Source organism: Talpa occidentalis, unplaced genomic scaffold, assembly GCF_014898055.3.
Source record: "Talpa occidentalis isolate TD23 unplaced genomic scaffold, MPIMG_talOcc4v2.1, whole genome shotgun sequence".
In the NCBI taxonomy this organism is placed as follows: domain Eukaryota; kingdom Metazoa; phylum Chordata; class Mammalia; order Eulipotyphla; family Talpidae; genus Talpa; species Talpa occidentalis.
The window spans coordinates 133,167,436-133,191,475 of record NW_026555331.1 but is presented as its reverse complement, the minus strand read 5'-3'; the positions used below and the strand labels follow the sequence as shown (position 1 = coordinate 133,191,475).

Sequence of the window (24,040 nt, the reverse complement as noted above, 5' to 3'; positions counted from 1 at the left end):
GTTTCTACAAGGTTCCGGGTGGATTTGCATTGGCAGCTGTACCTAGTCAGATATGACGTGGCTACATACAAGAGGTGAGTTGTATGTTTGCATACCAAGGAGTGAGTAAAGCTCAGTAGTCATGGGACCCTTCAGGTCCATTCTGCCTCATGGCAGTCTATGGTCTAACATGAAGCAAGATTGATACCAGGGACTAAGTTGCATAACAGGAACTGAGCAAAAGGTCATCACTCAAGACCCTCAGGCAGCTTATCTCAGATCACCACCCTTCATGTGTTCTTAATCAGAACTGAAAATTTAAGAACATTTTAGATATAGCTCAAGAATGGTGCAAAAGCTGGCATACTCCAGGTTTCTTACCTACCTCACTACATAGTGTCAGATGCTTCTTTACAGCAGAGAGATGCAGGAGAGATGATTTTACAAATGAAAGATATTCAAAAACTACACAATCATCTCAACAGAGAGAGTAAAACCATCTGAAAAGATTCAATTCCAGTTTGTGGAAAGAAAAACAAAGCCTTAGTCTAATGAAGATGATCTTCAAAAGGTGATAGATGACTGATTAAAAACTTCCTACAGATAAAGACTGGGATGCCATCCAGCTATCACCATTTCTACTTAACATGGACTGGGAAGACCAGGTCACACAATAAAGTAAGAAAAAGGGGGAAAATCATCAATATTGGGGAGGTAAAAAGGTGACCATCATAATTTACAAACAAGAAGATTGTGTAGGTAAAATTTGGTGTGAATAGGCTACTAGAACTGGTAAGCACATTTGTAGTAACTGCACAGAAGACTAATAAGCAAAAATTAATGGTCTTTCTATGTGTCAGTAACAAAGAGTGGAATTTAAAACAATAAAACTTAAATTGGCAGCAAAATAGCAAACACTTCAAGAGACTTTAACAAATGATATATAAAACACCTATGTAGAAAGGCACAAAACATTCTTTTCTTTTTTTGAAGATTTTTTTTTGAAGATTTATTTACTTATTTATACAAGCACTGGGTACAGTCAGAAACACGGGAGGGTGACAGAAATCACCAGAGCCAGGGCGGGGAACAGAACAGGCAGACTGACGAAATACACTGCTGAGGGGAGCAGCAGGCACGGCAGGAGAGGTCTGTTGCACAATGTGGGACCCTCACCGGCGGCCGGGGATCAAACCGGCGCCTCAGAGGCTGTGGGCAGCTTTGCAGCCCAGCGCTCGACCACTGCGCCACCAGGGGAGGCCCAGAAAGGCACAAAACATTCTTGAGAGAATTGGCTAAAACCTTAAAATGGTGGGAAAAACCATGTCTATGTGTTAGAAGAACCAGTATTGTGAAAGTATTGATTTTTCCCCCAAATTGATTAATGGAATCAATGAAATCTTAAAATCTCAGGGGTGAGAGAGAGAAAGAGAGAGAGAGAGAGAGAGAGAGAGAGAGAGAGAGAGAGAGAGAGAGAGGCCTAAAACAATCCAGTCAAATCTGTCTCCTTGAATAGTCCCATTTTTATTTTTGTATCTTTCCAATAGTACTTACTAATATCACTGCCTTAGTCATTAGCTTTTTGTGAACCAGCCCTTACTCATGGAGGCTGCAACCTCCATGAGTGTCTAATTCATTTGCCCATCCCCTTAACTGCCTAGTCCAGCACATGTCCTCTACTCCACCTAGTAGTAGGTTTAAGTTATTAAGAAATAGCCCCTGAAGCCAAATCAATCTAGTCTAAATGGAGCAGCACAGCGTAAGAAGCTTTACCACTTTTAAGAATCATCTAGGGAACTGTAAAAAAATACCAATGCCTCCGACTCCCTTTCTCCCTGCCTAGATTATTTTAATTCAGTTTGCAAAGTGGTGGGGTTTAGTCATCTGCATTATTTTAAAAAGACCCCAGATGATTCAATCATGAAGCCAGGCTTGATTATCCAAAAGTAGAGTAAAGACTGCAAGATTTTAATCTTTTTAAACTCCACTTTACTCACCATAAAATGAAATGAAATGATCTTAACAGCTTGTTCCAGCTCTAACTTTCCTGCAGTGGCTAAAATCATACACTATGGGAAATACCATGTTCATGAGTTAGAAGATCCAGCATCATGAATGTTTAGTTTCCCCCCCAACTGAATGATGCTTTAGGGAGCCCATGTTGCCAGTGAGGGTTTTATATCCCACAGAAGCTGTGATAAAATTCCCCCTTCCTCAATGAATTGTAGGCAGTAGATATTAAGAAGAAAATTTTAATCAGGAATGAACCAACTGGTTCTTCAGTTCAAACAAGCAACCTCCTAGAGACCCCCAGAAGTAAATGAAAAGGCTGGAGAGAAGGGGTTAAAGGTATGTGAGTCAGGGCTAATAATCCACTAACATCACTTTTGTTGTTCCCACAGACTGGTGCAGGGCTAGGGGATGTTCTGAATTCACATTTTACACAATTTTAAGTGCTAGAATTCAAACTAGCTGCCTGCTCTCAGTCTGACAGATTGGCCTTATGACAAAATTAGAAAAAAATAAATGTGGCATATGGTATTTGATGCTGAATTTTGCAATCTAGGTGGATGGAGAGAGATAACAGCTCCATCTTGTGTTTGACGGAGCCTTTCAAACAAAAAAGAATACAAACAACACTGCAGGAGTTCACATATCCCTGACTTCTGAAAAGTTTGTTCAATTCAGGTCCTCACGTGTAATTGACTAAGATGAATTAATCCGAGGCCAGGATTCTGCTTTCAAGAATAGAATCTATGTGAGTTTTGTGTCTGGTTTCAAATTTTGCAGCTTCCCAGAGGGAATAATATTCATTTTATTGATAATTCAGGGCAGCATCAACGCCTTACATGTGGGTTCTTAATAAAAATAAAATAACAACAATAATAGGTTTGCTGTCCATTGTCAATGTTGTCAAACGCATTTGCTGTGACAAATTACAAGACCCATAGCAAGCAGACAAAACAATATCGAAGTATATTACATTTTACTCTATGTAAGCATTCACTTTCTCATAAAATTCTTAGCTTGTATTATTAGTAAAGCAAAGTAATTTTCAAGGAAATCACCAGGGAATAAATTTTAACTTGAGTAACCCCTTTTCACTACAGAATATGATTTTTATAAAACTAACTGGTTTCAGATTATAAATTAGTTATGAACAGATATACTATGCACAGACAGAATAGACAAATATATTTTAAATGCATGATGTGATGCACTTAGATTATTTTTAAGAATAAAATTAGAAAGTTTCAACTGCCTAGCATTAATATTTTATGAGAAAAATGCTAGTAAACTGTTATTTAGTAAGAAATGTATAACTCATTAAGTGTGAAGAGTGAGAGATTATTCCTCTTTAAAAAGTATTCTTTTTTATAATAGTGGTTTTATTACTATTATAAAAATTCATGTGTATCCCAAATAAAAACTTGGAGAGATTTCTCCAAATAGCTTACCAAAACGACTAACACTCTCGACTCCATCAATTATTGCTTTGTAATCCAGATTTTCTTCTATTCCAACCTGTTAAAGAAGAATGACATTCTAAAAATGGGATAAAATATTTATTCAAGAAAATGTAAAGATTAGTGAATTTGATTTTAAGCAACCAAAAATAATGTCCTCTAAAGGCATACTTTTTTTTTTTTCAGATCAAGGAAAACAGAACAAACAAAAGGTAACTATTAAGTTTTCCACAGGAAAAATACACTTGAAAATGTGATGACATAGTTACTGCTACATCATTACGATGCTTTGCATCTACAAATAAACAAATTCATGCACTTACAGAACAGTTTGCCCCAGTTAGAAGTGATGTACCCAGTCAGTGAAGACAAGCACTCCATTTTAAACATATCAGCAAATGGGTCATTCCCTTCGAAAATGCCCATGAGTATCATTCCTCTTGTTAGAAAGTGTGTCTTCATATTTCACATTAATATTTCATGTGCTCAACAAAGGAATTAAGTTAGTGCCACATCTATCTATAATGATTACCTCAAATAAGATGGACAAAGCTCTTAACTTCCCTTTTCCTTTAGCTGCTGCTTCAAAACTTGAAAATTGGTCCGCATCAAAGCAGTAGATTTGCATCTATAAACATAACAGATAGCTTCATTAGCTATAAAGACTTCATAAAAGTCAGGAAAGAGATATGAGAAAATATTTTTATCAGTTTAATAATTCAATGTGAAAAATTTGATAGACTTTATAATTCTATATTCTACCTATTTTCACTGGTTTCATTCTTTCTTGAATGGATGAGCTTTCCTTGAGGACTTCTGTTAGGTTATTATTTTTGGACATTCATCATACTGTGCTTTAGTCATAATGGAAAGCTCACAGATTCTCTACTTCTACTGAAAAAATATACCCAAAGCATTTTAAGTTTCACATTGTAAGTCTCCTCTCCTGTTGGGAGGCTTTGTCTTGTTGATGGATTTCCACCTCTGTCCACATAGCTGTCTATAATCACCACGAAGAGTCACTCTCACTTGTAATTTGGTCTCTTCATGTCATGGACTTGGAAATCAGGTCACTCAGCTAGTTTAGAAGGATAATTAAAGAAAGAACAAAATGGTACTGAGGGCGCTGAAGTGTGTCAGGGCCATGACTAGAGAAAGAGCGGGGGTAAGGTGGAAGATGGCGGTAGCTCCTGTCTTTGGGAACAGGGTGAGGGGGTCACTAAAGCTTTTCAGAGAGGATTTTCACCTGGCTGTGGAAGGATGAGCAGCTTAAAAGGTGACAGAAGAAAAGGCAGAGGAGATGAATGTGTTCAATTCAGAGGACTCCACCTGGGAAGGGCCTACATGCATGAGGATGAGAATTGTGGGAAGGAACCCCAAATAGTGTGTTATGATTTCAGTTGAGTTGTTTGTGAGAGAAAGAGAGAGAGATGAGGTTGGAAGGGTAAGCAGGGGTCACCCAGGAGGCTCCATTTTGCAATTCAGCAGTTTGTTCTTGAGGTGCATTTCAGCTGATGGAACCGGGGAGGTGGGTGTGGAGGCACTACAGGTACAGGGTGGAAGAGCAGGAGAGATTAAGACTGGATGGAGCGAGGGAGAACAACCAGTCTGGGAAGATTTAATAATTCAACTAAGATAGAATGCTGGTTTGAACTTTTGTACTGATCTCCAGCATTACTGAGGGGCAGAACTGAAAAGGGATGTGGGGGATCAGAAAAAAAAGAAACGTCAGCTTGTCCCCAAGCTTCCCTGACTGCACAATTACTTGGAGAATTTAAAATACTAAACAGCACACACACAACACCTCCAGAGATGACTTGAGGGACTTCTGAATGAGAAGGATTTATGAGGGTCAGTGCACAGATTTTATACTATGTATTTTGGTTGCTCAGAACTTTTGCTGTTGTAAGGATTTTTCTGTTGATTTTCATATTTGTCTAAATGAGTAGCATTTTGAAAGTGTTAAACTGTCAGAAGTGAGATTCTATATGTTTAATGTGTTGATTTTTATTTAACAAACCAAATTTGCTAAATGTGCTTTTTATTTTAGGGGTTACACACCCACCCAACACACACAAAATATATATTCTATACAAAAATATAATCATAAATTGTAAGGTGTTTAAAACACACTAAAACTTTTTTAATCCAATAAGAGATAATTGATTCTAGTCTTGTTTTTATTATCAATAAATATTTTGGATTATAAAAGCAACACAAAGCTACCTTGATTGCTCTGGACACCATTTCTGAAACTCCTTCACTGCGAAGGTAGTCACTAGATTAAGTTTTACCAAAAATAATCATAAAAATATCGGAATTTTGAAGAAGTAAAGAAAAGGTACCTATGAAAAATCACTACAGAAAAATCCCTTGGTTTCTCTCAATTATTTTTACTATTGTAATAATCTTTTTTTCTCATTTAATCTTCATCATAACTTTATAGGCCGGTAATACTATGATGCCCATTCCACAGAAGAAAAGGAGAGTTAGGTATATAAAATAATTTGTACAATGTCATGTCATATAGCAAACTATGGTGAACTATAACTAAATGGTGAAGCCAGGATTCAAATCTAATTCACTTGACACAGGCTGTACTCTTAGTCACTAATTTTTGTGCTTTACAAAATGTAAATAATACTATTATATAATCTATTATATAGTGTTTTTAAAGACATTAATATCTTATAAGTCTTTCATGTAAATACATCATTTAAAAATATACTTTTTACAAGTTGTACAATAGTCACCTTAATACACAAAATCATTTCCTTTTGGATACATCTTTGCACATACATTTTGAACAAGTCTTTCTTTCTAGATTAACTTGCTATGAATTGAAATAGTGGATATTGAGACTAAAACACTTAAAGTTCTTTATAAAAACAAGCAAACTGCTACCTAGAAAGTCTACTAATTTATATTCTCTTCAGACATCCATGAAAGTGTTTATTCCCCACACACTCATTATTTAATTTACTTTGTCAATTTTAAAGCTAAAGAATTTTTTAATTTAAATTTGTATTTCTTCTATTCTTTAGTATGTTGATGAAATCCCCCCATCCCCACACTGGGCTATGGAAAATATTTCCTTTACTCATCAACATTTATTGATCATCTTCATAGCATGTGGCTCTGACTTACCAGGAAGCAGCAAATCAAATATGAGTCTTATTGAGTTTAGACTAGTGAGGAAGGCAGATATTAACCAAGTAAACAAAATGTAACTGTATAAATTATAAGATTTGAATTACAAATAAATCAAATTACATGTCAAATGAAATCCCAATGATTCAGAAAATGAAATAGTAACCCATGCAACTATTGACTTGCCTCAAGTGGAAATTTTTGTCCTTCTAGACTATGTTCTGATCCATCAGATGACATATTGCATTTTCCCCAGTGAAAAGTTATCTTGCTTGCTTTGAATACCATGTCAGAAACTCCTCCACTGAGACGGTAGTCATTAGTGAGATTAATTTCCACTATAAAACAAAACCAAACAAACAAATAACAATAAAGTTGCATCTATGTTTCTGAAAATCAAAATTGCAAATTTCAGCTAAATTTTCTTCTATTAAAGGTGCATTAAGAAAATAATTTCTTTGGTAAATAAAAAAGACTAATTTGGAAGCTGATCTTGGCAACTCTGCACAATATGTTAATATATCTTATTGCCACACATGGAAACTAAACCACAGACCTTAACAGCTGTCATAGCAGAAGATGACAAGTCCACCAGCCTTGTTTGTTTGGTGTCCTGAGAAAAAGGTTCCCTACAAACTCTGCTTCCTTAAGGGATTTGATGGCATAAAAGGGACAGAGTAAAGGGAGAAGAGACAGAAGATCCTTCTCCTGGGAGGCACCCCCCTCCCTCTAATTTTCAGCTATTTGTACTCCTTATCATTATCTCCTCTCTTTATCCCTCCAAGCATCATCCTGGGCTCCATGAAGCTCTAGAACAAGCTCTGTCCTAGGTTGTGTCAAGGAAGGCAGGAAGTCTTATGGAAGACATCTCCTGTTGCTCCCTGGTAGCAACCATCAATTTCTTAAAACTCCCCTGTTTGAGTTGCACAGTAGATATTATCTGACTATATTTTATGATTCATCTAAAGATGAATGATTCTGCTGAGAGCTTATACAAGGCTATAATCAGAGTTAAACAGTTTTGTTGAATGGGCAGAAATCACTGTTGGTATTAGGGACTGAATGCAACATATAGGCCAGTTAGCTGAGATGTCAATTTCCATTCTTCATCATCATCATCATCATCGTCATCACACTAAGTACCTTACATGGATTGACCAGTTTAGCCTCCCAACCCTAGGTAGGAGATACCATTAGAATCTCAATTTCCTGAGGAAATTGAGTCACTGAGGTCAATTTACTCAAGATCCTACATTGTACTTGAAAGATACACTAGCAAGCCCATAAATCTTGGCCCTAAAGACCAAGTGCCTGACCATATTCCACTAAGAAAAATAAAGAAGATTATACATCTTTCTGCTTTTTATTGCTCTCCAAAACTGGTAATAAAAATTTCAAGATAAGGCACAATAAGGCTTTTACTTAAAAAGTAAGGAAAAATAAGGCATTTAATTAAAATTATAACATGCAGTAATATTGTTAGTGACTTATTTAACAAATACTTATTGACAGCTTATTATGTATTAGGCACCCATATAGAAAAATTCCTACCTTTTTGTGACTTTAAAATTAACTACATTATTTATATCACCAGAATATAGAAAACAGGAAAAAAATCACACATGATAAAACCACATCAATATAGTTATTAAAGCCTTGAAACTTTCCCTATTCTTTTTCCTTATATGTATATTTGGTTTTCCATACTTCTTAATACACATTTAATTTCATTTAAAATATAATTATCAGAAAAAGAAAGTTGTTCACCTTTTTAAAACTATTTTGTCCATCTATCATTTACTGGATTAAAAACCTTTTTTATGGTATTATGTTTTGCATGTTTTTTAAAAAAAAATCTCAAAATTTTTTGAAAAATTAAAAAAGGATTGTCTTAAAAATAAAAAGGCACATAGGTGCTATTTCTGAAAGATAGTATCTATGTTTAGCCCTTCTATAGGGAAGGGCTAATAATTAATTTTTTTAAAATTCATTTATAGCTGATTGCTTTTTTTCAGCTCCAAACATTGAATATAGCAAGAGCCTGAACAGATAAGATCAAACTATAATGTCCAAGAAAAAGATAATCAAATTGACTAAGTGATGAGATAATTAATTAAATTATCTAGATACTACATTATCTTTATCTCATCTTCTACTGGAGGCATTATTATTGTTATATTACTGGAGAACATAACGTGATGACTTTAGTCATTTAATTTTTGTACACAATCCAAAATGTTCTCTAAACTTACAATTTTCGCTAGTCCTTTTGGTTTCTATAGTTTCTATAAGTTTATGGTACATTATCAAAGGAAAATGAAATGAAACTAATCTAAACCTAATCTAAATCTAATCTAAAATAATACAACATACTGAAGTTACAAGCAGATTGCAAACATTTTACCTGTTTTCCCAGTGTTATGAATGAATGTGTTTTCCAAAGATGTCTTTTCCCAACCCTGAAATTTAAGTTTCTTAAGATTCACATTTACTTGTGTAAGATCTTCATCAATGTTGATGGGAGATTGTTTGGGACTAGTGCATGTCGGATATTTCTTTCCCCAATTTTTTTGATTCAGTGCTCCTAGGGAAAAGAAAAGGTAAGAAGTTAGTTTCTTAAATTATCATGCAAAAGATAAGTTTCATATTATAATGAAGTTAATATATTACATGAAAGTAGATAACAACAGTAGGAAAAATTGGGGCACCTATCAACACATCCATGAAAAGTTACACCTAAATTTAGATTCTGAGTTTTAATACAAGATAGAGACCCACAGTTAAACTACAGCAAGTGCTATGTCCAACAGTGGCTTTGTTTAGCTATCACACTCTTTCAAATGAACAGAAGACTAATTATCACATCAGGTAGTCAGTCCTAGCCCAGGGGTCCAGACTGAAAGGTGTCCCGATAGTAGGTATAAATTCTGACTTGCTTAGCACACTCTATGGGGGTAAGACCTGCTGTCACCCCTGTGACTGAATGACTTAGTTTAATTTCCATCTGCTCAGGGTCTTATTTATAAAAGCATAATCACCAGGCCATCCTTGAAATATCTCCTCCCTCACCCCCCTTTTTATCTGGTCGTAAAACCTACCAGGTTTTGCTGTTTATCAATAAGGAAAATAAAACAGGGGTTTCTACAAAGTCATTTGCTTACAGTGAAGTGAGTTTTCACCAGTTCCACAGAATGAACAGTCCCCTAAACCAACTGGGCTATGTCACCACCACTTCATCCCAAACTGAAACCATGAATCATTTCTCATAACCTTACTTCACTTGACAGTGCTAACAACAGATGCATTTTATTTAAAGGAATATTAAAATACACAAAATGTTGCAAGTTCAACTCAAACTTTTCTGTGGCTAAACTAGCATTTCTGCAGCCATCCCATGGAAGAGTAGGGTGGGACACAGTTTTCGGTTTATATCCCTTTCTAATGCATCTTTCAGAAAATGAATATGGGTAAGCCAGAGATTTTACACAATTTATGTTTAGGGAACTATAAGTAAGCATATCCTCTGTACAACCTAACGCATGCCATCTTCTTGAAGCAATGAAGACTAACTTCTATGTAAGCTCTTATAGTGGACAAAGCTAACTGCATAGTCACACCATGAAACTGCCTAATCGCCAGGGAAAATTAGATGACTCATCTCCTAGTGAGGCACCTACCAGAATCAATAGGTGCTGAAAACTTATTATTTTTTTAAATCTAGTTTTAGTCTTAGAGAGAGCTTGAGTACAATATGCATTAAATATGCAGTGATACACACTTTGGTTTCTAGGAACTGCTTTAATGATTTTAGTAATAACATGTTAATTTCACTGCAAAGAATGCTGACATGGGGACAAGAAAATATTGCTTATTTTCTTGTGAATGTCAAAGCAAGAGAAACAGAGAGACACTGCAGCACAAATCGTTAAGGACCATTTTATTATTTACATTTTTAAAATACAGTAAAATAAGTTCGATGCATACTTAAGAAGAGTCTCACAGTTGTGGTACACAGCAACATAAAATTTTGAATCTCTAGTCACACTGCATATAATTTACAAACCTGCTATTTCCATAGCACTTAGTGATCATCTCTATTTGGATTCTAACTTGGCATAGCCACAACTGAACACTTGATTGTTGCCCTGTCTAAGCTCTTTCTACAATCTTTGTCATCCCATGAGGTTAGAAGTCAACCTGATGCCTGTTTATCACTCAGCATTACCACCCTAGCTCAAGTCAAGGTCATTGCTAACTCACACCTTGTTATTATTCCAAAAGTAGCATCACCATCCACTAGCATACCCCTCTGTAACTCAGTTAAGTCAGAATCTATTTTCACACAATCCCCATGAGATTCATATACACATCACATTTGAGAAGTACTGACTTACAAGCCTCCAGTGCGTCTAATTTGTCTCCAGGTTTCTCTCTTGCCCTTCCATGATTCTGTTCTCTGTTTGCACAAGAGGCAGAATTCTGAGATGAACCCGCAAATCCCTTCTACTCAAGGGTGGGCATGGCCTGTGACTTTGATGGGATTGTCACTCCCTTATTAGGTTCCATCAGATGACAAAGTTGACAGGGAAATCCCTGTTGAGATCATGTGATGTTGGCAAGTTGGACAGAGGGTGATTCACAGATTCTCCTGCTGTCTTTGAAGAAGTCAGCTACTAGGCTGAGAGGGGTACATGGCTAGGGACTGACAGCCCCCCCAGAATGACAGCCAACAAAACAAAGGAATAACAGCCAGTTGCAAAAAAGACAAAATCTGTATGATTCCACTTATGGATCCATCTAAAGTAGCCAAATTCATAGGGAAAGAAAGTAGAATGATGTTTATCAGGAAGAGGGCTGGAGACAAGAGTTGTTGCTAAATAGATACAGAATTTCATGTGCACGATGAGAAAGTTCTGGAGACTTTCACAATATGAGTATATATTATAGGATTTAAAAAAATTGCATTTATTGAGGTAATATTGGTATATAATATTGTAAATGATTTAGGAGTACATGTTCACACCTCTATAAAACTGTTTCCACACCACGTCCACCACCAAAGCCCCAATACACCTCCATCCTGCTCCATTGGGCCCCCTCCCCACCCCACCTCTCCCTCTGGTGGCCTCAGTTCTGCAGTTAGATTTCAAGGGTTTGCCTTGATTTGGTTTCGCCTGTTCCTTTGCTGTGTTGTTGTTGTTGTTGTTTTTTAATAAACCACATGTGAGTATAATCATTTTGTATTTGTCTTTCTCCTTCTGACTTATTTTGCTTATCATATTCCACAACAGTTCCTTAATGAGTTGTGGTTTTTGTTTTTTTTTTTTAACACCAAACAAAAGATGGTTAAGATGGTAAAAACAAACAAAAAACCCTGAGGACCTGGAGTCTGATCTTACAGTCACAGGAAGTGAATTCTGCCAACAGCTTGCACAAGCTTGCAATGGGGCCCAGGCTTCATGGAGAACACAGCCTGGCCAGAACCTCTCGAGTTTATGTTATGAGCCTCAGCTAAGCAGCCGGTCCTCCCTGGCTCTGACCCATGGAACCTGGGAGGTAATAAATGCATGTTGTTTTAAGGCAGTAAATGTGTAATTTGCTATGTAGCATAAGAAAACTAAAACAACCCAATAACTACAGTAATCTTTTAAAATATATATAGACTATGTGTCACTCCTTGGCTTAGGTCTCTCCAACACCTTTTCATCTTCCTCAGAATAAAATATAAACTAACCACTAACCACGCTACCACATCCCATATGATGTCACCAACACATCCTCTCAGATCTTATTTCCTACCAATCTGCCTTGATCTCTCTATTCTGGCTTCGCTGGCTTCTTTTTTTGTTCTCTGAGCATGTGAAGCCTGAGGGCTTGGCACTTGCTGCCACCTCTTTCTGGAATGCTCCTTCCCACGTGTCTGCAAGCTCGCTTCTCACCCTACCTGGTCTCTGCTCAAATGCATCTTATTGAAGAAGCTTTTTCTGAACATCAGGCATAAAATGCACTTCTCTCCCTCAGTCATTCTCAGTCCCCTCTCCTTTGTCTGTGCCTAAGATGTCAATTATGTTATTTACTTATTGTTTCCATAATTCCACACCTAGAAAAATGTCTGGCACATAGTAGGTATTCAATAAACATTGGCTGAAGGACTTAAACATAGAAATGAAAAATGATGTCTTGTTTTTTGACTTTGAGTTCACAGGGGCCTAACATGACATGGCAAGAGGAAAAGAACAACAAAGAAACATTCTTAAACTCAACTGCAGATCAGATTTGACTATTTGCTCTATGACAATTCAGTGGGGTAATACCTACTAAACTTTTGCAGAAGGAGATCAAGAAAGATTTGGTCACCAAACTACGTTGTCTGACATTTCACAGCACAATGAGCCTGAGTAACTGGATGATGCCTGAAGTGCATGAAACGATCACACCCAAAGTGGACCCAGGTTATATCACCTACCATGTCACTGTGCCAAGTACAAAACAGGTTCAAGAGGCCACCTTAATTTTCATGACTAAAAGATGAAATGGCAAAGCCTAATCTGACAAAAGCCAGATTAGGAAAAAGAAAAATTTTAATGGAAAAGCTGTAAAACAGAAAACGTCCATAAAAATAATAACCTGAGATTCTTTTTGCAAAGAACTCTAGAAGTTTCATGTCATAAGGAGAACATCGATGGAAGAAAATTAACAGAGTGAAAATCATGCATAGAAATGATAGGCAAAATGAAGAAACATTAAATAAATATTTTACCTGTTTTTAATAATGAAACATGAGTCTTATGCTTAAGAACTATGTTTTAAATTCCTAAATTAATATTTTTAAAGTCAAAATTGTAGCCCTCAGTCCGTGCAGTGGTTAAAAAGCTAAGGCAGCTAAGACAGCAGGTGTAGAGAATCAGAACTATACTGTTTCCACCTGAGTTTTTTAGAGAATGTTGGGAAGGAAGAAATGAGGACACTCCCTGTAAATGTCAGTTCCAAGGAATTAAAATAAATTATTCACATATTCATCCTTTTTTTTCCCATCCACTTATTGACTCACCTGAATAAGTGCCACTCCCATAAATGCTTACCTCTGTTGGAGCACTTAACAGACTGAATTTTGTCCACAGGCTTATCTATTTAATCTATATCTTATTGCTGAACTCTGCACTGGCTCATAGTAGAAACAAATTAAATGCTTGTGAAATAGTCTTTGTTCAGTCAACAAATGCATTCAATATTTGCTTACTGTGCACTCTCTAGTCCAAGCAGAATGGAAAGCAATTCCAGGCTCTGGAAGAGATATGCACGAGTTCAAGTTTGTTTGCCTACTTGCTTGTTCTTGCATTTTAGAAGGTTGGGGACATGTTAAATAAAAAGTAAACAAATGCATAAAGAGTAGATGGGATAGGCAGATATCAAAAGCACACAATGCAGGCCTTGAGGGCAGGATAGAATCTTTCTAGGCAGAAAGGGGACTGAGAGGGTGTCTGGTTGAGTGATAACTTTGAGTTTGGTCCACTGCACATAGAGTGGATGCAGAGGAATTCTGCAGAAGGAGATGGAAAGATAGAACATGGTCAAAATGTCTTGTGAGTCAGTGGGAGCATGGAGTCTTTGGAAGAGTAGGATCTTACAGCTGCCTTATCAGAGATTAAGCTGGCAGGAGTGTAGGCTAGTTAGAAATGCAGAGCCTGGATAACTAGTTTCAGAGGCATCTTCTATTTGTCTTCAGGGACAGAACCCCTACACATGGGACTGGAATTTTATGTCTTTTAAAAATACACATGCTGAAACCTAATCCCCAATATTATGTGTCTGGGGATGGAGGTGATTATGTCATGAGGATAGAGCTTCATCTGTTGAATTGGTATCCTTACCAAAAAGATTCAGGAGAGATCCCTCACTCCTTCCACCATGTGAGGTTACAGTGAAAAGAAATGAATCAGCTGGTGCCTTGATTTTGAACTTCTCAGCCTCCACAGGTGTGAGACAAGAATTTCTATTGTTTACAAGCCAACCGTTGATGGTATTTTGTAACTATAGAAGTTCAAACAGATGAAGACAACTTGCATTTATTTGAGTTACAATATCGTTGCTTATTCATATTGCAATTTCAACAGTGGTTTGGTGACCTGGCCCTTGTGGATGAAATAAATGTTTCCAGAATAAATGCTTCAATAACATAGCTACAGTTACTTGCCCTTCAGTGTACATGTAATATACATCTGGGTCAATTAATGCTCTAAACAGAAACACATAACAAAACATTTTGCATAAGGAAACATTACTTGACCCATCTCTAACATAAGAGCATCAACTGAGGAAAACTAAAGTTTAAAATAAAGAGGGAATGCATAAAAAAGTACCAACTCAGGACTGTAATATTCAAGGAAGAAAGTGAGAAAATGATGAAAGTGAAAGAAAAAGAAAAATATTATTCTTCCTGTCTCTTTTTTTGCATTATTCTTGTAGACAAAATATCAGAAAAATGGATGTAATAATTACACTGTGTATTCAGTGGAGATTCATTGAAAATTCATAGGAATATGAAAAAAATCACAATATTGAATTCTCTTTGAGGTTACCATAAATTGCTGCTATTTAACAAAATTTGAATAACAGACTTAGCACTGATTCTTTAAACTAAGATGTAAAGAAAACCATGTACTTTTGAAATCTTAAGGAATTTCTTTTCTAGTTCAAGTTTTTATAAATGAAAATGTTTGGATCTCTACATGTTTATATGTAAAAACTGTGTTAAAAGGTATCTATTAATTTTGAAGTGGACTGTAGTCTTATAAATTACCTTGAATAACCTTTATTCAAGGTTTCATACACTCTAAATCACAGCTTTATAAATTACTGTGAGTTTGCTTTATATATGTTAACATCTATACCAAAATCCAAAAATTTAAAAAATTAATAATATAAAGATATCAGTTGTGAATGACTTGGATTCAAATTTCAATTTATTCAAATATAAAAATGAAATCAGTGTTATTTTCAAAGAAAATGTAGCACAGAATTGTAAAATGGAATGGAAAAATGTCTGTTTATAGACATTTTCCAGACGTAGCAGTTAGCTCCTTGAGAATGGGAGTTTCCTCAAAGATAGGAAAGTAAAACCTCAAATTACAGAGTAACAATCATTAAATGATTTTATTTCATATGAGTAAATGCCATCATACAAAATGACTGAAAAACAAAGGAACAAGATATCTGAGATAAACATGCTAAAAGCAAAACTGAGGATGTGTTTACATGCACTAACCAGCCTCTTTTTGGTTTTGACCAGACAGTGGTTTTTGGAGCTAAAAAGAGCAAAGCAGTTAGTGAATGCAGGTAATGGCTGCTATTAAAACTGTGCTAAAAGCAGATCAAATGCAAACAATTTTAGAAGAAGCTGTTTAGGAAGACAGCATTTTCCCTTATTAGCTATCCTGATGGGACAAATCACATTAGGTTTGTACAAAATCCTTGAAAACCTGGCTGATACATCCAGTTTTCAGGGGATACACATGCCAGGGAAGGCAGCTATCAATTTATTTAGAAAAATGCTAGCACAAATGTTCCTTTGGCAGTATTAGCCTTAAGAAAATTATTAACTGGAAGTACATTATAAAATAGGGAGAGAACAGTAAGCCTTTTAAAATTTCAGGACTTTTGCAAGTTGGAAAAATCTAAAGTAAAGAAAAAAACTTAAAAAATAATAATAAAAACTACTGTTTTATAATGCAATAAAGTTGGTTTTTGCAGACCACAGGAAAAACAAAAACAAGATGAAAAATGTCTAAGGACACTGGCACATTAAATATTATTACTCTGAAGATAAGTAGACAAAACCTGATAATCTATGGGGGATAAAAGTGAAACCAATAAGCAGAACAAATAGGATGATAGTCCTAATGGATAAAAAGCATTGCTATAACAGAAAACCACATGAATCCGGCAGAGAAGTAAAGAAGATTATAGTTAAGGCAAGAAATTTTGGAGATACAAGCTAATACAACCAAATAGAGAACTAAAAGTAGGATGTTGCTTTAAAGGGTTTAAGAATATTGTGTAGAATTCTCATTTGGAAGTGAGAATAGAAGAAGGTCAAAGGATGACCTTGAAGCTCCTCACCAGAGAATAGCTGGATGCACCATGCTACCAGCCAGGTTGATAGCGAAGATGGACAGAAAGACTTTGAATCTGGTTTTAGATTTAAAGACTTTGAGATTTCCATTAAAATTCCCATTCTGATTAGCATAATGATTTTCACCTATTGTGACTATCATCCCAAGCTCACTAAGCAATCAAAATGTTGGGTTTTCAGCCATTGAGAGATCTGGATTAGATGTAAAGGAAACAGCAGCACAGAGGCATTAATTTAAAACCATGGAAACAGATGAAATATTTTAACTAAAGTGGACAAACCAGAAGCAGTTCAATCATAAAACATTGGAGAGCACTGACAATTAGGGAACATGATGGGAGGAGGTGATACACCCCCAAAATTAGGAATGAGTAAACTGAAAGAGAATTGAAATTTAGGAGAAAACGGTGTCATGGAATTCATAGAAGGATGATGTCAACATTGAACAGTATCCAACATAGCAAGGAACTACAGGTTGACAACAGAAAAGTGATTTTGGATTTGATTATTTCTTAGCTCCAAACCCCACATTCCTAGAATAAAATAACATAAAATTATAAAACTATTGTCAATGGAAGAGTGAATTGGAGGTGGCAAACTAATGTTAAGGTACTAGTCAAAAGCTTGCTGTGAGGGAAAGAAGAGGAATAGGGTAACATTCAGAGACAGATGTAAGTACAAAGAATGGATTATTTTTAAGACAGAGGCTTTAGGATTTAATTTAAAGGAGAGAGTTATTACAGGATGGAGACTGAAGTTACGGAGATCTACCATCAAGATCCCAAGGAAGAAGGTGCAGACCATGGATGGAGGGGTAATAGCCTATGAGAGGAAAAGAAACCTAAGAAAATTAAAGAAATGTGAATGGTATCTACAAATTTAGTCATGGGAGAGGGAGAAGTGTAATAGGTCATACTGCGGAACTTCTACCCAAGCCTCACAGTTACCATATCTGCAACAAGAATAACAATCTGTGTGTCTTAGACTGTGCAAATGATGAAATAATAATATGTGTAACTGGGTTAGCAGATAATATGAGGGGTTTTTTTAGCCCTTTTGATTTATTTTCTCAGAAAGACTGGAAGCAAGATCATTAGGTGTGGGAGTGAGACAGATTGTGGACTTGAGGGAAGTAGCCAAGGATGAAACAGTGAAGATTTATGAGTAATGGAAATTGCTGAGTGCACCACCGACATGGAAGACCATGAACTTGTGCGTATGTGCATGTCCTTGCTTGTTTGTTTGGATTTTGCAAGTTCAACATCCAGGTGAACAGGTGGAGAGAGTAGGGTGCTGCAGTCTCCAGCAGAGGTCAGGAGGAAGGGTTTGGTCGAATTATAAAAGATTAGGGATATGGAGCTTCTGGCTAGAGCATTTGAAGGTTGCCCCTCTCCCCCCAATCTTACATCTGGTACAGGGAAAGGAAATTTTTACTTTATATTTATTTTTTAATAATTAAATTCATTTATTTATTACATTGCTGTTCATTTTGGTACAATATTTGCTCTCTCCCCTCAGGTATGGTTCCCATAATTCTTTGACCACCACAGCACCATTGATCATCCATCACCACAATCTCTTGTGCGCTTCCCTCCCCTGTTCTAACCTCTTCTCCCTACCCCACTACCCCACTCTTCCCCATATATCTCAGATCTATAGTCAACTTGCAAGTTTTGTTTTTTTCCTGACCAGAAAGGTATTTTTTTAAAGTCATTAGACAGCATTCTCTGTTTTTTTTTTTTAATTTTGGTTATAAAATGATACAATATAAAGAAATCAAATATTTAAGAGCGTCTACTGCTATACTCTGGTATCAAATATTTGACTAATCAAAATCAGAAAAATCACAGCTGACATTTAACAAGCCCCAGACATCATGGAAAGTTCTAAGTGATCTCTCCCCACTCACTCACCCACCCCCAGGTCACCACTTCCAAGGGGAAGAAAACTCTCAGGGATTAGTGTACTCTGGGATTAATGGTATGACCTTTGCTTGATTCTCTCCAAACAGTCCACTATGTTTTAATATTCAATATTCATATTGAAGGCAATGCAGGCTGGTTAACTGCAACACTTTTCTGTAGCACTTGCGCTTAACTAACTGCCCTCAGTCAAAGACAACCAAACTGTCTGTGGAATAATGAGAAAGAAAAGAACAAGTTTTCTCTCCTTTGTTGCTGCATTCTGGCTATTACTAAAGAGAAAGCAAACACAGAATCCCCAAACAGGAAATTATTCCTTGGTTTGAATAATAAAGAACTCTCATAGCACAGCTCTGAACACTGCTTCCAGTCACTGTGATCATCAATTTTCTTCTTCTCCAATAACTTTGGTGTGAGGCTCCTGATGCAGGAAGTAGGAACACTATAGGTAATAATGCAGTTTTCTAGCAGTAGCATGACCATCATCTGTACCCACCTTGAATGGTCCACATACTCATGGTTAAGATGAGGCAAGCCTGTGCAAGTTTCCTGCCTGTTAGGAGGCTCTGGGATTCACAGTGAAGTCTGACTATATCAGATATAACCTGATGTCTTACTATGTGTGATAGAACTTCTGATAACTCTTCCTCAGTGTTGTTCCATTGCTGTGATTAAAAAAATATGCCTTTAAGACCAAAGTTTGTGACTTAGTTCTTAGGCAGAGCCATCAGTTCCTCCTTTTTAGACACATCACAAAACACTCTCTTAAACCAGTACTAGATACTTTATAAGTCCCATGCAAGAAAGCAGTAAATACTAACATCCACTGCTTTAACTAGAAATTCTATATTTTATATTATCTCCAGATCCCATTAAAACTTAATCCCACTGAATGCTGCTTTTATTTGTTCAGTTGTTCACTCATTCATCAAATATTTATGGAGGGGCCTCATGTGAGATAGAATGTAAGTCTGAAACAAAAGATTCAAAGATGAATAAAACAGCATCCATGATCAAAGGACTCATGTTCTACTGAGAACCCAAGACATATCAACTACAATTATAATACAATCTGTCAAGTATAAAAGCAGTAATATGCATGGAATGTTCCAGGGACTCAAGGGAGTTGTATCTAACCCAGATGGGATAAGAGACAAAGAAGACTTCCTTAATGTCATGATGCCTGAAATACATCTTACATGATGGGAATATTAGCAAGTTACAGGTGGAAAGGAAGCAGAGCTGAAGCTATTCAGGAAGAGAAAATATCAATAGTATTGATCTGAGCACAGAAAAGAGAAAGAAAGGCAATTTGGGAAGAAGAGCAGGACATTCCATTTGCTGATAATGTAAGACCCAAGTGAGAGGGGGAGAGGAAGTGGGGCAAAGGGAGCAGATTTTGAATGCCAGGAAAAGGAGTTTGAATTTCTACTGGTAGGTTGTTGATGGAATTTAAGTTGCAAGTACCGTAGACCTCCTGCTAGGATCTTCTATAAAACACTCTTAACAATAGGCTGTTCTGCCTAAGATTAAATATCTCAGATGTTGGGGGGTTCTCTATTTCCCCCTGCACAACTTACTGCAATTTTGGGTTTTTCAATGCTAGAAAGTTATTTTTTTTAAAGATTTATTTATTTTTATACAAGAACCAGGGTACAGGCCAGATGCGTGGGAGGGTAAGAGGATTCACTGAAGACAGCGGGGAACAGAGCAGGCAGACTGAAGAAATACACTGCCGAGGGGAGCAGCAGGTGAGACAGGAGAGGTCTGCTTTGCCATGTGGGATTCTTGCTGGCCAGCCGGGATCGAACCCGCGCTGCAGAGGCTGCAGACAGCTTCAAAGTGTGGCACTCAACCGCCTGCGCCACCAAGGGAGGCCCAGAAAGTCATTTCTTGTATGAAAAGAAGTTGCTCTCCGAGAGCAACTTCTCTCTAAATTGTAACTACTTGAGGATCATACAAAATGTTTAGTTATTTTTCCATATGATAGTCCTGAAACATGCAAACACCATAATCACCTGACCTTATCTTTTTCATGATGGAGTCACAATCGTACCATTTACGTCAAGACTCTTTACCAACCAGACAGCCTTCTTCAAAATACTCTCCAACTTGGGTATAGTCTTTGAAAGTTTAGCATCTAGGGCAGGACACAGAATTCATTAAAGAACAAAATATGGGAATCTAGATGAGTGTTCTAAGGCATAAAAGATAACTGAGACTTTATTATAATACTAACCACAGCAGTGATTTATATTTGCATGTTGATTTCTTTGGGAAATAGCCGGTTTGTAATGTTGAATGCGTGGATTCTGAAGTCAGGCTGATTTCCTGGGTGAAAATCCCATCCCCATTACTTATCAGCTGGCCAATCGTGGTAAGTCTCCTTACCATTCTGTTCCTCAGTATTATAACCTATGGATCATAGCATGGATCATAGCACCATGAACCATAGCAGGTGAGTAGGCGGTTTAAATGAGCTAATACTAGGAAAATCATTAGCTCAGTGCTTGACACAAAATAAGGGCATTGTACTTTCTCCATTTCACCACACCCCACTCTTACTCATCCTCAAACACACCATACTTTTCTTGTCTTTGCACGCGTCATCCCCTGCCTAAAACACATCACTCACTCTTTACCGACTAGTTTCTTGTTTCTCATATCTCAGTTGCAAAGTCTCCTCTTTAAAAGATACATCCCATACTGCTAAACTATTATCTCTCAAATCATTGTGTTTATCCTTTTTATAATACTTCTCACACTTTGCAATTATGATGCTTTATCATCTTGTTTCTCTCTGTCATAGAATGTAAGCTGAATCAGAGCAGATAACTTATCTATTCTGTCAATTGTTCTATCTACAGAGACTAGGATTGAATGAATAAATTGATGACATAATTGGAAACAAGTTGATGATATAATCATAATAAACTCATAATAATTATTATTAGCATTAATGATTTTTCATAGTTCTTATGAGTGCTCTCTGAAGCAGGCAGATAAATGAATTCACATTTCAAAATATCTCACTTGTATAGCAAAACACATTTCACAAATGTGAGAGGAAATATAGTTATGAAATGAATCTATCCATTAAAACCACAAACATTTCTAAGCTCCTAAAGAGAATTCAATTCAATGCAACATGGAAATATTTCATGTACCTCAGTTTGTCATATTAGGAAATTTCTGTATATGTTCTAAAAGGAAACACTTATCTAAAGCCGAGAAAGATGTTACCACAACGAATATATTTAACTTAGCCTATATTTGGTTTCACAAAACTCTTCCAATAGAGGCTAAATAACAGAATCTTCAATGTTACACAACAAATTCTCACTGCAACATCCTGTTTTCATTTATTTTAGTTAGAATCCCTGACACAATTAACAAAAGGGACACTCACATTAGGTTATATATTTCTGAGGCCCTTGTATTGTTTTCTAATGCAAATGATTTCCACAGAAAACTCATCACACTCAATATAGAATTCCCAATTTGATTTTCTCTTTTTTTCCAATTAAAATTAGAGGGCAATTCAAGCGTAAAAAGTAGTGTAATCGAATTTCTGCTTTGCTAGGCACATATTTGTGGGCTCTATAGAATCTTTTTGTTTTCTATTAAGCAATGACAACTTGCATGTATTCTTAAAGTGAAAGGACAACACATATGACTTCACAATAAAATAGTAAAAGGCTCCACTTTAACCTTCACCACCTCTACTCCTCCTTGTAAAGGAAAGAGCTGTAAACTGGTCATTGTCCAACCTCTGGCAACAATTTTAAACTTACTGAATAGGTTTAAATATAGAATAATGACTGGTCTCTCTTGAATTGTTTGTGAGGATGGTGCCTCTGAGTCGGTGCCTCTGAGTCGGAGCCTCGTTTCCTTTCTTGGCCTCAGACACCCATGAAGGGTACCCTCCTACCCAATGCCTTTCTCACCAACACCTTGTTCTGATGTCCCACTCCAAGCTGCTTTCAATGTGGACATCCACTTCACTGTACATGGACAAATACCCTCTATGCATAGCCAGTCACTCCAGATAAGTACCCCTTGATGTTCTGGCAGGTTCCACAGCTCACAGTAGTTAGCCCTCCTACGTGAATGTTCTCCTGTACATCAGGGCTCTGGCTACCTGAACCAGGACCCCCAGGAATGCCTGCTTGGCTTCACTTAACAGCTGATAATCTGCCCTGGTCAGTTCTCTTTCATGGGGAGCTCTTTTCATCACGCGTGAAAGCTCTTTTCATCACATCTGCATTCTGGTATCTGACTCTTGGTCACAGTTGTTTCACTCCACTGGCAGAAACATTTATTTTGCATGACCCCTCCTTAAAGGCTTTAAAACTGAAATGTTCAGGAAACAGTGAAATAGAAATGAAAGCTCCCCATTTCTTTATCTCTGCAATTATATTTGCATATAGTACACATACACATATTCTTTGTTCTTATTTTTCTACATAAATGGGATCACGTTATATACATTGATATGACTTGCTTGTTGTGTCTTGGAGATTATGTCATATGTCACAGCATATGTGATTGCACCCCATTTTTAAAAATACCTGCATGAAATTTCACAACATGGATACACTAAAACTTATTTTACACACACACACACACACACACACACTCACACACACACACAGAGTATATCTCTGTTCCTATTACTTTTAACAACCAAAGCTTCAATTAACATCTTTGTACCTCTATATTTTTAAACTCACTACAGAAATCCTAATACATTAAATAGCTCAAAAATTTTAAGGAAACTATAGTGAATAATAACTTCTTTGATTTACGACTTCTTGAAAGGTGCTAGAGCATGAAATAACAAGCAAAATGTCCCACTTTTCTGATGAAATGAGAATGAAAAATTCTTTTATCTGGTATGATTTGAAAAGCAAAAAAAAAGCCTCACTGTCCAAATGATCTTCCTTATAAACTGACACAGTGCCTGCAATTCTCTTCAAATTCTTCTCTTAAGGATTCAACCTCCAAACATAGCTGGGCAGGGAGGGGGGTTTTGAACATCTCACCTGAGGGGGATCCTATGAGTTACAAGGTTCTATTACTGGATGACAGTGACGATCATCAGATCAATAAAATGTTATTTGGGGAGAAGTAGAGAGATGAAGTTGTTAAAGACAGAGTTGGGTACCATTAGACTTTAGATGAGAGCTTGGTAAATGGAAGGGCTGACTTCTAGCAAATGCATGATTATGAGGTCTGCCTGGGGGTAGTTATTGTTGATAGAAAAAGACTGCTCCTGAGGGAGAGGTTGGAGTTGTGTGGGTGGCACCAGGGGTGGGGGGAGCTTCTGTGGAAGAGTGGTGCCCAAGGAGGAGTTTCAGGGACTCATTAAAGTACATTATCCTCATGGT

General features: G+C 36.7%; 1 protein-coding gene across 2 annotated transcripts in view; it reads right to left on the bottom strand.

Moving 5' to 3' along the window:
- Positions 1-24,040, bottom strand: part of PTPRZ1 (protein tyrosine phosphatase receptor type Z1) — a 146,032-nt gene that overhangs the window by 62,237 nt on the left and 59,755 nt on the right. For both annotated transcript variants that reach the window (XM_037512300.2, XM_054692598.1), the window contains exons 3-6: positions 9,001-9,180; positions 6,783-6,934; positions 3,979-4,074; positions 3,438-3,504 (exon numbers count right to left, since the gene is read on the bottom strand). In XM_037512300.2, the coding sequence (XP_037368197.1) occupies positions 3,438-3,504; positions 3,979-4,074; positions 6,783-6,934; positions 9,001-9,180 (495 nt within the window). The remainder of the gene's footprint in view (positions 1-3,437; positions 3,505-3,978; positions 4,075-6,782; positions 6,935-9,000; positions 9,181-24,040) is intronic.